The following is a 16,732-nucleotide window of genomic DNA, read 5'->3' as shown; positions in this document are numbered from 1 at the left end:
TCTCTCTGCCATTAACGCAAAGAACAACCCTCAAAGCATTTGTTTGCTGTTCTCCACCTTCTCACTTAAAAAGACCAAGCAAGGAGAACTCAACACTTTGTATAATAATAGAGAATAGAACAATTTAAAAATATTTTCAATCTATTTTTAATTGAAAGCCCAACAAAGCAAAAATTACGTGTTAAAACTATCACCTCTTTTTCTGCAAATATTCTGTACATTTTGTTCTAATAACTTATACAAGTATGCATTATTAAGGTGGGTGGAGACTTTGGCTGCACGAGTGACTGTCCTGGTAATAAATGTCTTGAATGCGAGCCTGCACTTCTGCTACGTTATCAGCAGAGGCAATACTGTGGTATAATCTCTGACAAATCTGGTCCTTTCAGGTAAAAACATCTTAAAATCATTACAATTCATAATTTATTTAGTGCAATTTGCTATTCCGCCTCTTTTTTTTTTTTTGCTCTTGTCTTTACAGCGAGTGTCACAAGAAACTTGATCAGTCTGACTTCCTCAAAGACTGTTTGTTTGATTTGTGCATGTACAAAGGCCATGCCTCAGCCCTATGTAACAGCATTTCAACTTTCACCACCTCTTGCCAGGAAGCAGGAATTACTGTTGAGACTTGGAGAACAGAGGACTTTTGTTGTAAGGCCTGCACTCACACAAAGAAAGGCTCAGTTCTTTTGTGTTTGACGACTCAATTTCAAGCAGATATGCTTAATAATTATAAAAATAATAATAATAATAATACAAATTGTAATAATGTCAGGATTAAGCAGCAAATTTCAACTGGGGCAAGTAAGGCTTCCAGGGCTTAATTTGTGCCAAACCTGCACGGAACAGGATTTGATCGTTATTTATCTTGGCCTCAATGTGGACCACCATTACCAAAATTAATTGGTTCCAGAACTTTTTTCGTAACTTGAACATTTCATAAATAGAGCTGTAGAGCTGTACGTTATATGTAAATTCTCTAATTCGTTCCACGGCCCTCACTCAACTGAAGCCTTTAAAATTGGTCAAAGTGTCCCAATTTTGTATGAAAGGTGTGGTGAATACACAAAAAGAATAGAAACTTATTAGAAAATTATTTATTAATGTCTTGAAATGAATAACAAGCATAAAATAGTTCCCTTCCCTGCCGTTATAATGGGAGAGGTAATACTCGTGTTTGTCCGCCAGATAAAAGCAAGAGCCCGTTCCATAAGGGCCAAAAGCTGTACACTTTCTACTACATTTTAGACTTTTACGTGTGCCCTGTGTGTATGTGTGCGGGCGTGTGTGCACATATGTGTGCGGGTGTGTGTGCGCATATGTGTGCACGTGGATGAACAATTGTATTCTAAACATTTCTTTCACAAGCCAAACATAGATATTAAGTATGCCAGAACTATCTAAAATGGAGTCCCGTAACGTAAACTATGTACATTTTAAGAATTGTAAGTGTATGTCTCCTATTTCCTATCAGCCCTATAAGGATGTTGCATAGTAGAATCATTGTTTAATTGCTATGCTGTTACTGTCTCTCTGCTAGCACCATCATGTGGCCTGAACAGTCACTACGAAGTGTGTGCCTCAAGTTGCCAGCCTACTTGCAGTGGTCTTACTCCTCCTGAAGGATGTGATGAGAGCACGCCTTGCACTGAGGGTTGTGTGTGTGACGATGGATTCATGCTCAGCCATGACAAGTGTGTTCCTCTGACAGAATGTGGCTGTCAAAATGAAGGACAATATTATAAACATGGGGAGGTAATGCAACTTTGAACACTTTGAATTAGTAGCTGTGACAACACTGGTTTATTGTTATTTTTCCCCAACTGCTGTTCTTAGGTTTTCTATCTCGGAGAGAGGTGTAACACTCAATGTGTTTGTGGAGACAACGGACAAGTGCAATGCAATCCTGAATTTCACTGTTCGCATCATGAAAAGTGTGTTTTGACAGACGGTGTGGCCTCTTGTTCTCCCAAAAGTGTGGCTTCTTGTTCTGTTAATGGAGCCAGATCAGTCCACTCATTTGATGGGAAGGTAAAGATCGCTCTGTCTTGCAAAGTTGCTACTTTTCTAAACAAGGATTCTCTAAATTTTGTTTTCTAGGGATATCCCCTGTTGGGAAATTGTTTGTTCATGTTGTCAGAGGTTGAAGAAGGAGAACACTTGCCATCTTATTCTGTGTTGGTTGAGCAGGCCAGTAAAGATGGCAAAGTCACTCGTAGTGTGGAGATACAAGTGTACGACGTGGAGATCACTATGGAAACAGGAATTGTTTGGAGGATCAAGGTATGATTTCACAAAACATGCTAAATCAAATCAACGGTCTATTTTTTTTGGGGGGGGGGGGGGGGGTGAACAGACATTTCACACATTTGACCCTGTGTTTCTGTGAATCAGGTTGATGGAGTCAGTTTCTCCTTACCTGCCTCACTGGCAGATGGACAGATTCAAGTGTATCAAAATGGCATTAACATCATTATGGAAACTGACTTTGGTCTCAGGCTGACATATGACACCATAGCTGGCATCACGCTGCATATCCCCTCTACCTATCAAGGGTTACCCGATGGTCTGTGTGGCAACTACAATGGCAACTTGTTGGATGACCCAACATTAGAGGGAGGAAAGTTGGCAAACCTGTTGGCTTTGGTAGTAGAAAAGGACGACGTCACCTGTGAAACTGGATGTGGAAACTCTTCCTGTCATGACCCAGATGGAGGAATAACCCCTGAAAGCGAAAAGGCTTGTGACATCATTAGAGATCCGCATGGGCCATTTGCAGGATGCCATGCCACTGTGTCTCCAAAACCCACCTTTAATGCTTGTGTCAGGTCAGGAAATCAGAGTAACCCTTTGATTTTACATTTACCCACTTTTAAGAAAGTATTTGATTTTTTTAAATTAATATTTTATATTAAATGGGTGGATCTAGATTGATCTAGACAAGGGGTGCTACAACTTTTTTGCTCAAAAATTGACTTTTCAAGAAGGCAACTTTGCGCGATCTACCCTTTTTTCCCGGGCCTCTGTTCTCCCATGTTTGTCACTGAACAACAAAATCACCTATTTATTTGAAGGGAGATGTCTTCTGGAGAAAAAGACCAGGAGGTTCTGTGCCGTCACATTCAACATTTTGTCCTCACCTGCCAACTAGCTGGCATCAAGATTAGGGAATGGAGAAGTGACACCTTCTGCCGTGAGTCTCATATGAACTATTTAAATATTACTGGTATTCAGTGGTGGTCCGGGAATTTCTTAGCGACGCCGTCAGCTGACAGAATTAATCCCACCCTCAAGAACTATTTTATGGCTATAAAACCTCTACTGCAGCTACAGCTGTGACACATAAAGAATCATCATTAATAACCTCATACAATTGAAATACTATTTAGGAATATAGCCATATTTTACCTGTATACACTATCCATCCTCCTTTCTTTCCTCCTTTTCTATTGCCATCGAAGCTAATGCTGAAAGTCGAGCCTGTCCAGTCGTATTTCTGGCATACGTTTTTATTTGATTTAGTGCTGAAAATGTTCGTTCCCAGTTGTGACAGGCTCGCTTGCTTTGAAAAGTCCGTCTTCAAAATGGCTTTGACAGTGACAGTACATCTGCAAACAAATCAATTTCTTCTCCTCCTGCAGCCATTGTGGGTTGAATCAACACAACAATATATTTGCTTATGCAGTTCGTTCCAGATACAGTTTGGTTGCTCTGACTAGTCCACTCTATCACTAGCCAATCATAGTTGGTGAAAGCGATGACGTATCAATGCGCCTGCGAGAAGGCAATGATGTATCCCTACACCTGCGCTTGTTTTATGCAGCAGAGCCTGCAGAACTGACTGTGAATGTCTCAAGGCAGATTTTTGGCAACAAATAGCTTTAATGTGATTGGTTAGATGCTTTGATATGAAAACACATCTGGAAGCAACCAAGGGAAAAGTGATGAAAGGAAGCTGACAAACAGTTTGTAATGATAATAAGTATTCATGGACAAAACATAAATAATATCAGTCTCTGATTCAGATATTTTTTAGGCCAGTAGAAAAGGCCTGGCAGCCAGTGGTCTCAAACCGGTCCTCAAAGGGCCGCAGTGGGTGCAGGTTTTTATTCCAACTCAACAAGGATACCTTTTGCCAGTGCAATCAGTTAATTAGAGTCAGGTGCTACTTATTTTAAAGACACCTGATTGGTTAAAATGTCGGCACTGGATCTGTTGGAACAAAAATGAGCATCCACTGCGGCCCTATGTGGAACCAGTTTGAGACCACTGCGTGAGTGAGTGGCAGCCCATGACGGTATTACATGTGGACTCACCCGCCGGGCTGCCTCCGACATAAATTAAAATTAGAAAAATTGCAATACATGTATAATAACAACATATTATCTCCTACCGTTGTAGCTCTGACATGTCCATCTGGAAGTCACTACAAGCTGTGCTCATCCTACTGCTCATCCACCTGTGCCTCTCTGGAGAGGTCAGATCCTTGCCCTATGTGCCAAGAAGGATGCCAGTGTGACGATGGACTCATGTCAGATGGTGAACGTTGTGTGCCATTGGAGAAATGTGGCTGTGTAGTGGATGGGTATTATTACAAGGTCATTGCCAACACTAAACTATCACATCCCTCTTACCCCTAGAGCCTAGAGCAGTGGTGGGCAAACTATTCCACAAAGGGCCGCAGTGGGTGCAAAAACCCCATTGGTTAAACTGTCTGTGCTGGATCGTTTGGAACAAAAACCTACACTTACAGTGGCCCGTGAGGACCAGTTTGCTCACCCCTGGCCTAGACCCATTTCCTACTGCGGCCATTCAAACAAAAGATAGAAATAAGGGCAGAATGTTGTGGTCCCTCATGAAGGGGAGAATCCAAGGATTTTCTCAACATAATCTTACTATTTTAAAATCATTTTACACATGCAGGCACACACTTCCCTAACATGTCACACACACACACACACACACACACACACACACACACACGTGTCAAACTAATATATTTGTCATGGGCCACGTTTGAGTTACAATATGGGTTCTGTAATGATGCCATCATAACTGTTACCACTGTGGATTACTACATGCATACCAAATTTATTGAAATCAAAACAATGATATCAAAAACTTTTTAATAGACGATCTGCAATATTCTCTGGAATTTAAAACTTTTAATCATGATACATTTTCTTTAAAATGAATTTAATTTCATCTTGTCAGTCTTAATTGGCTTCACTTGCATATACAGTGTTCCCTCGCTACTTCGCGCTTCAGCTATTGCGGACCCAGAGCTTCGCAAATTTTTTTCAGGAAAAAAAAAAAAAAAATTAAATATATTAAGTTAAAATTATAAATTACATCATTTTACAAGAGGTGGAAACAAAATATTCAATAAGAATTAGTACGTAATTGCATCAAAAAAAGCCAAAGAAATGGTTAATAACATGGTGAGAGTTCAGGAATCGCATTGATGACGTCATGGCTGTTTACAGGCGCATCTTCACCGCCCAAAAAAGACAATGTTCACAACTCCCAATAACGATGTTTCTTACGTGCAAAAAAACTGCAGAAGATCCTCCATCCGGACTACTATGATGTTTTTGCTTGGTGGTGCTTTTGTGCAAGTGTTATACGGTTTTTTAAGCATTTTTGGAGGGGCACGCCTACTTCGAAGAAATGCAACTATTGCGGGGGGTCCCGGTCCCCATTAACCGCGATAAGCGAGGGAACACTGTACAGTCAAATCTCATTACTATGCCATCTGTTGGGACCAAGCAAAAGTGGCATAGTAGTGAGAGTGGCATAGTAAGGAGGGTTTTTATGTTATCCATCAGCTGAGTCCAGAGCTCTTAAAAAATGTCGCTGGCGCATCTTCTTTCGGCGGATCTTGAGCATCTCATTGTCTAATTGGAGTCGAGGTTCTGCATCAGCTCGGCCAGTTTCATCGCCTTCACCTTGATGAGATAGCCGCTGACAGGCAGACTTTGTCCTCTTGCTTACTTCAGCCACATGAGAACTCATCGAGCTTTGGGTGTTGGAGCCTGCGTCAGCTTCATGCGCTTTGATGGAGCTCCATCCTAGATTGATTGGATTGGTTCTCTTAACTTCGACACCCCATTTCTTGCTTATCTCCTTGGACTGATTAGACATCGACTTCCAAGCATCGATGATCTCCTTCTCCTGCAGTGTAAAGTCGGTTCTCTTGCGTTTCTGAGCTGACATTGTGGGCTAAAAAATAAATGAATTTGAAAGTACAACATAGTAGTGAGAGTAGGGGGTGGCATAGTAAATGTATTTTGTATTTAATTTTTTCGGGACCGAGCAGAATTGGCATAATAGCGAGAGTGGCATAGTAACGAGCTTGCATAGAAACAAGATTTAACTGTAAGAGTGTCAGAAATGTTCTAATGTTCTAGCAGGTACAAATTTTGAAGATCGCCTTTAATTATTTTCTAACTGGTCTTGAAAATCTCTTTGAGTCTTAAATTTCACAGAGTGAAAGCTGTTGGAACAAGGGTTGGCGTTGTGCACAAAGCACGTAATAGATGGACATGACTTGCTTTCACAGGCCACACAACATGATATGGCAGGCAAGATCTGGCCTTGAGTTTGACACTAAGGGTGTAGACCAGGGGTGGGCAAACTTTTGGGCCCGGGGGCCACATTGACTTTAAAAATTTGACAGAGTGGCCGGGTCAGCACAAGATACGATAACATATAAAAAAGTGCATCCGTTAACAGTACATATGAAACATAAACAGAAAAAAAGGACTAAAGTATTAAGATACTCATCACTCATCATTAAAGTAAAAAGTATAAAGTACAAAGTAAAGTAAAAAGGAATGTATTAAGAAATATTAAAATGTAATTTAAAAAAAGATAGAGGGGCTGTAAAATACGAAAAACAAATAAGAGTGGACAGAGCTACTTTGCACCATCTTGGGGTAAAACCTTAATTTGGACAACGTCGGCGGGCCGGATTAAAAGGCCTAGCGGGCCGGATGTGGCCCGCGGGCCGTAGTTTGCCCATGTCTGGTGTAGACTGTAGAATTTAAGAATCAATTTGCATTAAAGGAGCAATACTATGTAAAACTGGTGGCTAAAACTGTTACGATCGCGTCGCGTAGTGCGACGCGATCGGAGGGGAAAGTGAACCCAGATGCAGAGTCGCCGAAGCAAATGGAAAAGGGGAGGCAGATATGTTGCTCTTGTAGCTTGATTTAATAAACGGGGTAACATAACATAAACAACTTAGCTTGATCACTTATTACAAACGAAAAGAAACATGCAGCGTGGCGTGGCGTCAATGTGAACGGCAATGACTAAGAGGAAAAACAGGGAATGAAACCAGAACGATCCGACAGCGTTCACAGAAAACCATAATGCTTAAATAGCAAAATTAACCTAATCACGTAATTAGCCACAGCTGATAATAATCGTGACATCATGCCAGGAGGGGCAATCCAGCCACTCCTGACAAAAACTGGTATTGTCATCAAGAGAAAATAAACATTTCCATCTTTTAAAATGAGAAAATATCGGCTTAACCCTTGAGATCCTTCTTAGAAGTACAACCCCCCACCCCTCATTTTTTTTCTTTTGAAATAGTAGGCCAATCTCATGAATAATTGAATAAAAAATCTTACATAATGCTCCTTTAAAGTCAAAATCTTTAACAAATAGTTTAATTTTCATGGATAAATGTACATTTCTTTAAATCACCTCCACTAATATAGACCTAGGTTAGAAAATAAATTAACAATAATTAAAAACAAAAGAAGAGTGCATTGTTTCTCTTAAAGATTCTCCCAGAATTACTATACATGTGAAAGACTAACAGACACATAAATGCACACACCGAGATAAAATTCTGCATAGATCAATTCCCCAACATTCAACATCCTCGTCATGAAATATAATGGAATTATTATTCTGTGTTATTTACTACCCATACTTCCCACCTCTATCTTATTTTTCACAGTGGCCATTGACCATGTTTCCCCGTTTCTGTCTATTTGCAGTCAAGTACATCAGTGTTTAAAGAAGACTGTTCTGAGCATTGTGTGTGCCACTCTGGACAGTTTATCTGTAAGCCCACAAGTTGCAAGGAGGGGGAAGAGTGCGCCACCATGGATGGAATAATGGGCTGTTTCTCTACAGGTCAGTGGTCAGGAAATTGACACATTGTCTATCCAATACAGTCATACCTCTACTTACGAATGCATCTAGATAAAGTTTCAGGTTTCGATTTTTTTATATACAAATGAGTGACTCAAGATATGAAAGAAGATCCAAGTTACAAAATACCCCAAAAAGTAAATGTATTTCCTTATCTGTTATTTTATTTTGAATTCTCCTTATTAAGTGATTAAAAACTGTACAGATGCAATGTGGCACATTTGCAATCACACACACGTATACAGATATGAGACATATAAAAGTCTAAAATGTGCTACTAAGTGGACGGCTTTTGGCCCTGGTAGAACACCATCTTGTCGCCGTCTGGCGGACAAACACGGGTATTACATCTATAACGGCCACAGAAGGAGATATTTTTGTTGCCCACGGCACATTTTCACATGCTTTATTTATTTTAAGACATTAATCAATTATTTCTTTATAAGTTTCTCTCATTTTTGTGTTTCCTTACATCTTTCATACAAAATTGGGACACTGACCAATTTTAAAGGATTTAGTTGGGTTTATTTATGGGTGATGATTGATCAAAAACATGAGTACATTGTAAAATGGCTAAATAAAGTACAACCGAACTCAGTTTTGCTTCCGTTGCCTTTTTAAAAACGTGTTTTTAGCGTGTGTCCGAATGTTTAAGCTGGTGTATATTTAAACTAGTGTATGTTTAAGCTGATGTATGTTTTGCCATGCTTAGCTGTGTATTGGTGCGGTGCGCCTTGTGTCAAATACTGAAATAGCACTTGTTACTGAGACTGCGCCTTTAAATGTTGTGCGCCATATATCCTAGTAAATACGGTACTTGCGAAATTTTCAAGTTACGAAAAAAGTCTTGAAACAAATTAATTTCATAGATAGAAGTATGACTGTACATGGAAACATTTTCACACAGTAAAAAATGGTGTACCATTGACTTACAATATCTAAAAATCTGCTAGTGCTGTAAATCATTTGGTTCTCATGAAAATGTCCTAAAATAATACTAAACCCTGCTTTGTTGACCTTCACTGAGTTTCGAATTTGCTCATTTCCAGACCCATGCGCTGATGTTAAGTGCAGGACGAAAGAACACTGTGATGTATCAGAAGGAGAAGGAGTGTGCGTGCCTGATACCAGTGTTCTCTGCTGGGCTTTTGGCGACCCACACTACACCACATTTGATGGCTGGAGTTACTCTTTCCAAGGAACCTGCACTTATGTTCTTGTGAATACTACAGGTTTGTCATTTAATCAATTAGTAGGACAAAGCTCTCAACAATAGATGTTTCATTTTCAGTATGCAACACCACATAGCAATAAATCTCTATACTTTACTGGTCAAACTGAACATTGACCATTCCATCCATGAAGTCTGATTTAGAAAAATAATATTTGTAACCCCTTCAGGGCACTCGAACTCCAATCTATTTTTGACTGGGAGGGGCTAATGAACATTATAGTGCCGTAACTGCCGTAACATTCATAGCCGCCAATGGCATTTAATAAGAAAAAGTACATCAATGTTGCAGAAATCCCTCGAATATCAACTTTCGTGGCTTCAATTTTTTTTTCTGGGGGATTTTTTTATCACATTTTTGTTGTAAGTTCATAAAAATGAAAGTAAAATAAAAACTCGCAAGCAGAGGCCACTCCCCTGTCCTCTGCTTGGTACTGGAACTCAGCACTGTAAAAAAATAATAATGAAAAAAATTAATGCGGCCATGCCTGGTCTACATTAACCGCAATAATTGAGGGATTACTATACTTAGGCGTTCGCTGCTTTTATTCATTTTACATTCCTTAATTTTATATTATTAACATTATAGAGTATTATTTTGTTATGATAATGAATAATTTATTTATTAATAGTCTTTTCCACTTCTGACCTCCTTCGAGCCGCCCCAAGACTTCTTAATGGCTCAGGCTGAATGACTTCTGTGCGAAGTACGTGAAAAACTGGAGGTTTTTGCGGTATTCTTAATTTTCTGAGTTTTTTTTTGTTTGTGGCTTTAGGAGGAAAACTTTAATCTGAAAATTTACAAAGGACTGCTGGAAATTTTTCAATTTGTGAGTAATAGCTCAATAAAATTAGTTGGTTTCATCTTTATGTCGGTGTTGTACCCGTGATTTTCTTCCACGGGGTGGTAGGTGGTAGTGTTTCGCCTTTAAAAGACGGGTGAAATAATCAGACAGGCTCTTTGTTGTATTTCCAAAACCAACTTTAGTTATTTAAGCAATTCACACAAAACATAATATACAATAACACTCAAATATATACATAGTAACAATATTAACAACCCGTTATAATCCAAAGCAATGTACTTGCTGCATAAACGATTATAAATTATGAGTATTGTAACTTGTTACCTTTTGTTCCGGCCGTCATATACTGCATACTATTATGCTACTGTTATAACGGCGGCCGAAAGTAGCCTGCTGTAGACAATGCACCCGAGACGCGCACATTCGCGCACACACATAAAAAAAAAAGTAAACAACCCACGGTCGAAGGTAGCTCGCTTTAAACAATACCCGAGACTCGCACATTTACTCGCACACATGAAAAAGTAAATAATCAGCGGCCGAAGGTAGCTTGCTGTAAACAATACCCGAGCCTCGCACATTTACGCGCACACATAAAGAAGTAAACAAGCATCACTTAAGCATTACGTTCTTTCTCACATGCTACTATTGCCTCTTGCACATCTCACACTCAGTCGTTATTCAAAACAAAGCAACATACCTTTAAAAGACGGGTGAAATAATCAGACAGGCTCTTTGTTGTATTTCCAAAACCAACTTAGATAAATGTCTGAATAGCCCGTTATTATACCCTACCAAGGTCTATGACCATTGGTTAGTCATTACGTCATCGCCCCTTGTTTAACGCATGCTAGCGGCATGAGTCCCCTTTCAACTTAACACCTGCACTCATGTCTAACATCAACTACTTAACCCTGTCACACTAGCGGCATGAGTCCCTTTTTAACTTAACACCTGCACTCATGTATAACATCAATTACTTCACCCTGTCACATCGGCGTATAGCTGGCAACCAATTCAGGGTGGACCCCGTCTACTGCCCACAATTAGCTGATTTAGGCTCCAGCTCTCCTGCGACCCATGTGAGAAAGGGCGGTGAAGAGCAATTTTTTTTTTAATAAACACTACACCTGGTCTACATTAAATGACAATGTAAAAGATAGTTCAGTCATTACTAACCACTTATTGTTAAGAGGGTCGTGGGGCTGTAATTATGTAACTAGTCAATTTCTTAGACTTCTAATAATAATGAAAATAACACTTAAATACAAAAAAGTAAGACCGCTTGGAAGCACAGACATTTCGTGACATTAGTTACACCAATGCTTATACATAACAAAATGAGGTTCAGTGTTTTTTTCAACTTTTCAAACAAGATGTTTCTGTCCCTTTAAAGATTTTGAAGATTGCATCATATCAATGAGGAAAACCTTGCCTTGATTATGTCCTTTTCAAACTAATCACAAATCTTTTAAGATAATTTTTCTATGCAATGCATTTTGATATTGAAGCTATTTTAACCCCCCCAGGTAAAGATTCCTCCTTGCCAGACATAACTGTAACAACCAAAAATGAGCTCCGTGGGAACTCTGAAGGCTCTTTTGTGCGTTCAGCCACTGTCGAAATGCTAGGTCACACTATTTCCATTCCAAGAGATAAACAAGGGTTTGTATTGGTGGGTATCATTTATTTTACTGTAAGATTCTGAAAGATTACGACTTTGTCGTGCACAAGCTCCCTGTAATGGTATGCAAAAGACTTTCAAATGAAATTAAAGTTCAAATCCACTACATTGCAAGTATATTTAATTCTAATTTAGTTTAAAGAAGAGATTCATTCATTCATCGTCCGTACCGCACATCTTCTTCAAGGTTGCGGGGGTTTCTGCAGCTTGTCCCAGCCGGCGGAAAGCAGACTACACTCCAAACTGGTTGCCACTCAGCCGTAGGGCACACAAAGAGACAGATAACCACTCAACCTCACATTCACACTATCACCGAGTGGGAATCAAACCCAAAATGACCGCATCAAAATCAAGTGGAAGAAACTTTAATAAGACAACAGCATCAAAACAATATTCTACCACAATGTTGAAATTACACTTGGAAGTTACCTTTACTGACCATATAACTGCTCCAGAGGTTGCTCATTCTGGAAAAATAAGTCAAACTTCTTTGGAGGGGCATTTGGAGGGGCTCAGAATAACCCTAAATTTCTTTAGACTGCTGACACTCGACAAGGAACACATCTGACAACTGCCACTGTGTTGACCGTCTAAGCCTCTAAGGCCATCCTAAGAGTACTACTAACAATAAACCCAATCCTTAACTACATTACCATTTCTCACATGAACTCTAAGCACAGACTTCATTTTTGTTCAATTTGTGCCTTAAAAAAAAGAGCTGAATACAGTAATCCCTCAATTATCGCAAATTCACTACTTTGATTTTTTTTCCGCTGTTTTTTTTTTAAGTTCATAAAAATGTGAAAATCCACGCATAAACTTGCAAGCGGAAGCTACTCTTTCTACTAGGACTCAGCACTGAAAAAAGAAAATTGTAATAGGGGTGACCAACTTTGCAATTTTTCGATTATCGCGGCCATTTCTGGTCTACATTAACCGCGATATTCGAGAGATTACTGTAAAACCTTTTTTTGGGAGGAAAAAAAATGGGCTTATACGACAACTGTATTTCAATTTTTGCCTTGATAGGAGTACTCAATGGAGTTATTTGGTGTAAAATGTTTGAGATCTTCTGTAGGCCCAAGCTGATCTAGAAAAATATTTACCGGATGGGTGCAAATAGGGGGGGCAGGATGATACATGATACAATATGGCACTTGATCCATCTGGCTTTGGTGCAGGCAGCATAGGTACGATTCCCACTCATTGGCGGTGTGATATTGAGTGTAAATGCTTGTCCTGCGATTTGCTGCCAACCGATTCGGGGTGTCCCTCGCCTGCTACTCGTGGTTGGCTGGGATAAACTCCAACACACTTGTGAGGGAAAGCTGTATGGAAGATGAATGAATAATAAATGAGCAATATTCTCTAACGATTCAATTCAAGGGTTATTCAATATAATCAAAAATTATGAACACATTTAACACAGCCAGCTCCAGTTTAGAAAATGCAATAAAAAGTACAAATCAGTTTGGATGTCTATAACAATTTTGTTGAAGACCACATTTTTTGTTAATAAAACAGCATATCAAAACTACAATTATTTTTGCATTTTGATAGACTCAAACAAGTAACTTTGAAATTTCTATCATTGAATTAGATCTGCTGAAGACCCTTTGGACAATAAGCATTCACTTTTCAGGCACTACAACAAGCAAATATCCCAAAATTTTGTATTCAAGTTTCTCTCTTCTGTATTCTCTGTTCGACTTCACCATCATTGATTGACTGAGTAAATATTGGGTGGTCTCCCTATCACTGGGGTCCAAGTATTGCACATGGATTACCCCATAGTTTGCAGAGCATAGTACAGATACTGAAATAATAGTAGTATGTTTGAGTTGAGTTTTTGAGTACAAATATAATTGAAAGTAGATATCTGCACATTTTCGTGTGTGTAATTGATCCCATAGTATCAGATTTCCCTCATTGTCACAAATCAAGTGACGTCCCATTGCTCTTAATTTTCCCTCTTCAGGTGGATGGGATTAAGACTGGTCTTCCTGTCTTCCTAGAAGGAGACAGCATTTCAATAACAGAGTCGGGAATAAGAGGAATCCTCCAGAGTGATATCGGAGTCACTGTCACCTTTGATTGGATTACCCTTCTAATGGTTTCCCTTAGCAGCAGCTATTATGGCAATGTGGATGGGCTCTGTGGCAACTACAATGGCGACAAGAGTGATGAGATGACAACTCCTGGAGGCAAGACAGAAGTCAATGTAACAGAGTGGGCAGGAACGTGGAGTATTCCTGATGGAGACCCGTTCTGTTACCATTACTGTGATGAAGTTTGTCCACAATGTTCTCAAGAGGACCGCATACGGTAATATAAATCTAACAAGTGCAGATATTGCCAATTTGATGAATGAGATGAAAGAACAACTGTGGTTTTATTTTCCTTTATTCATAATACAGATACACTGGTCCAGAATATTGTGGTATCCTGAGTGATAAAAAGGGACCTTTCTCTCACTGCCATGGGAGTGTCCCAGTCAAGGTGGCTGAGTCAGACTGCTTGTATGATGTCTGTGTCAATGAAGGACGACATGAAGTATTGTGCGAGTCTTTGAGCAATTACCTTGTTGAATGCCAGGAAGCTGGTGCTGCTGTTTTACCATGGAGACAACTAGCCAATTGCAGTAAGATTTTTTTAAAATTATGTATTCTTCTAATACTCATATTTGAAGAATGAGACTAAAGGGAGCAAACAACTGAATTTAGAAATCGGGTGTGATGTCAAATTTAAGATTCGATCGACAAATTTGAATTGATTTAAGTATGAAAAAATAGGTCGCCTAGTGGAAAAGTGTTTAGCGTGTCGGCCTCAGTTCTGAGATCGCAGGTTCGATCCTGGTTCCCAACCTCCCTGTATGACGTCTGCATGTTCTTGCTGGCTCGCATGGGTTTTCTCCCAGTACTTTGGTTTCCTCCCACATTCCAAAAACATGCTGGTTGAACATTCTAAATTGCCCCTAGGTATGAGTCAAAACGTGAATGGTTGTCCGTCTTCTTGTACCATGCAATTAGCTGGCCACCAATTCAGTGTGTCTGGTGCATATAGTTGACTGGAATTGACTCTAGTCCCATACCACACACCCTTGTGAGGATAAGTGGTACGGAAAATGCGGTAAGGAATGAATATGAAAAAATATGGATATTGATTTTCAGTCAAGAAAAATACATCATAAATGGATATTGTTGAAAATGTCAGAATAAATTAATATTTATGAATTTTTATATGTAAATATATACATGTTAAACTTTTTCAAATCACATGTTTTGGGTGTCCAAATTAGATTAGATTAGATAACTTTATTCATCCTGTATTTGGGAAATTTCATTGTTACAGTAGCAAGAGGGTGAGAATACAGACACGGAAAGAGTATTTTTAAAACAAACGCTAATAATTGAATAAAATGTCTTGTATTAAAAAAATTATGCAATACTACTTCATCATAACATCACAGAAATTGATTAATGGGAATGTTTGCACATATTTCCTACCCTAGCTATTGAATGTCCAGCCAACAGTCATTATGAGGTGTGTGGGCCAGCCTGTCCAGCCAGCTGTGGTGGTCTGCCTGATGACTGCCACGAAGCTTGCACTGAGGGCTGTTTCTGTGACCAAGGATATGTCCTCAGTCGAAATGGGTGAATCATAATATTGTCCAGTTTTTCATAAAATAAATGTCGTAAATCTCGCGTAACTGAAGAACCTATATTTTTTACAAAAAAGGAGACTTTTACGATGACATGTTCAACCTGACACAGTTATATTGGTCATTGTATTTACTTGACAAAGCGTAGGTACTAGTCCAAAAACAAAACAGGAAATTACCTGGAATTGCCACATAATATGCATGAAGTGACCGCAAATCATTAGGTTGTGCCCTGGAAATGCCCTATACTCAAAAAGAGTAGAGAAGACAAAAAAATCAACAGGAAGGGTTAGTCTCAGAAATTGCACAGGATTCCACAGGAAGTGACCCAAAATCACCAGGAAATGACCCAAAAGCAACAGCAAATGCTCAGGAGTTGCCCTCAAATCAAGAAAGTGGATGTATGTCAAAATCCTCTCTAGCTGACCCTGTCCTGAGTTGAATGGTATTAACAGTGAATTCCCTTAACGATTTAACTGTAAAACAACCTGGTTGAGGAACATAGATGTTTAACCTGTGCAACATGTTTGGCCAAGCCTCAGATTATATGATAGAGTTGTACCTCTACTTATGAAATTAATAGGTTCCAGAACTTTTTTCGTAACTTGAAAATTTCCTCAGAAAATTAGTACTTTATATGTAAAGTCTCTAATTCGTTCCGCAGTCCTCACACTACTGCAAACCAAACCTTTTAAAATTGGTCATGTCTCCCAATTTTGTAAGAAAGATGTGAGAAACAGACAAAAATGAGAGAAAATCCTAAAATATGATTTAGTAATCACTTGAAATTAATATAATGGGCAAAAATCCCAGTTAAAATGTTCCTTTTGCCGCTAGAATAGTTCCCTTCGTGGGAGACGTAATATCAGGCGGCAAGATCCTGCTCTACCAGGGCCGAAAGCCGTCCACTTTGAAGTAGATTTTAGACTTTTACGTGTGGCGTGTGTCTGTGTGTTTGTGTGTGTGTGTGTGTGTGTGTGTGTGTGTGTGTGTGTGTGCGTGTGTGAAAATATGCCGTGTTGCATTGTACAGTTTTTAATCGCTTGATAAAAGGAATTGCAATCATTAATAAGGGAAGCATTTAGCCGAGGTGGACAGGTACTGTTGTGGTCAAAAGTTTACATACACTTGTGAAGAACATAATGTCATGGCTCTCTTGAGTTTCCAGTTATTTTTAC

General features: G+C 39.2%; 1 protein-coding gene and 1 long non-coding RNA gene across 2 annotated transcripts in view; one reads left to right on the top strand and one right to left on the bottom strand.

Moving 5' to 3' along the window:
- The window catches only part of LOC144199045 (IgGFc-binding protein-like), a 40,912-nt gene that overhangs the window by 15,657 nt on the left and 8,523 nt on the right, over positions 1–16,732 (top strand). Inside the window, exons 15-28 of the mRNA XM_077720385.1 lie at positions 259–389; positions 482–651; positions 1,541–1,755; positions 1,837–2,031; positions 2,101–2,283; positions 2,395–2,828; positions 3,075–3,193; positions 4,402–4,598; positions 8,016–8,154; positions 9,222–9,404; positions 11,739–11,884; positions 13,872–14,218; positions 14,311–14,534; positions 15,405–15,546. Coding sequence (XP_077576511.1) covers positions 259–389; positions 482–651; positions 1,541–1,755; positions 1,837–2,031; positions 2,101–2,283; positions 2,395–2,828; positions 3,075–3,193; positions 4,402–4,598; positions 8,016–8,154; positions 9,222–9,404; positions 11,739–11,884; positions 13,872–14,218; positions 14,311–14,534; positions 15,405–15,546 — 2,825 coding nt within the window. The remainder of the gene's footprint in view (positions 1–258; positions 390–481; positions 652–1,540; positions 1,756–1,836; positions 2,032–2,100; positions 2,284–2,394; positions 2,829–3,074; positions 3,194–4,401; positions 4,599–8,015; positions 8,155–9,221; positions 9,405–11,738; positions 11,885–13,871; positions 14,219–14,310; positions 14,535–15,404; positions 15,547–16,732) is intronic.
- On the bottom strand, positions 1,541–4,955 carry LOC144199046 (uncharacterized). The gene is made up of 2 exons (XR_013326826.1): positions 2,165–4,955; positions 1,541–1,718 (listed from the first exon to the last, which is right to left on the bottom strand). It is a non-coding gene; the product is annotated as an uncharacterized LOC144199046 (long non-coding RNA).

This window comes from Stigmatopora nigra, chromosome 7, assembly GCF_051989575.1.
Source record: "Stigmatopora nigra isolate UIUO_SnigA chromosome 7, RoL_Snig_1.1, whole genome shotgun sequence".
NCBI lineage: Eukaryota > Metazoa > Chordata > Actinopteri > Syngnathiformes > Syngnathidae > Stigmatopora > Stigmatopora nigra.
The sequence above is the reverse complement of the archived record's forward strand: the minus strand, read 5'-3'. Positions and strand labels throughout refer to the sequence as shown.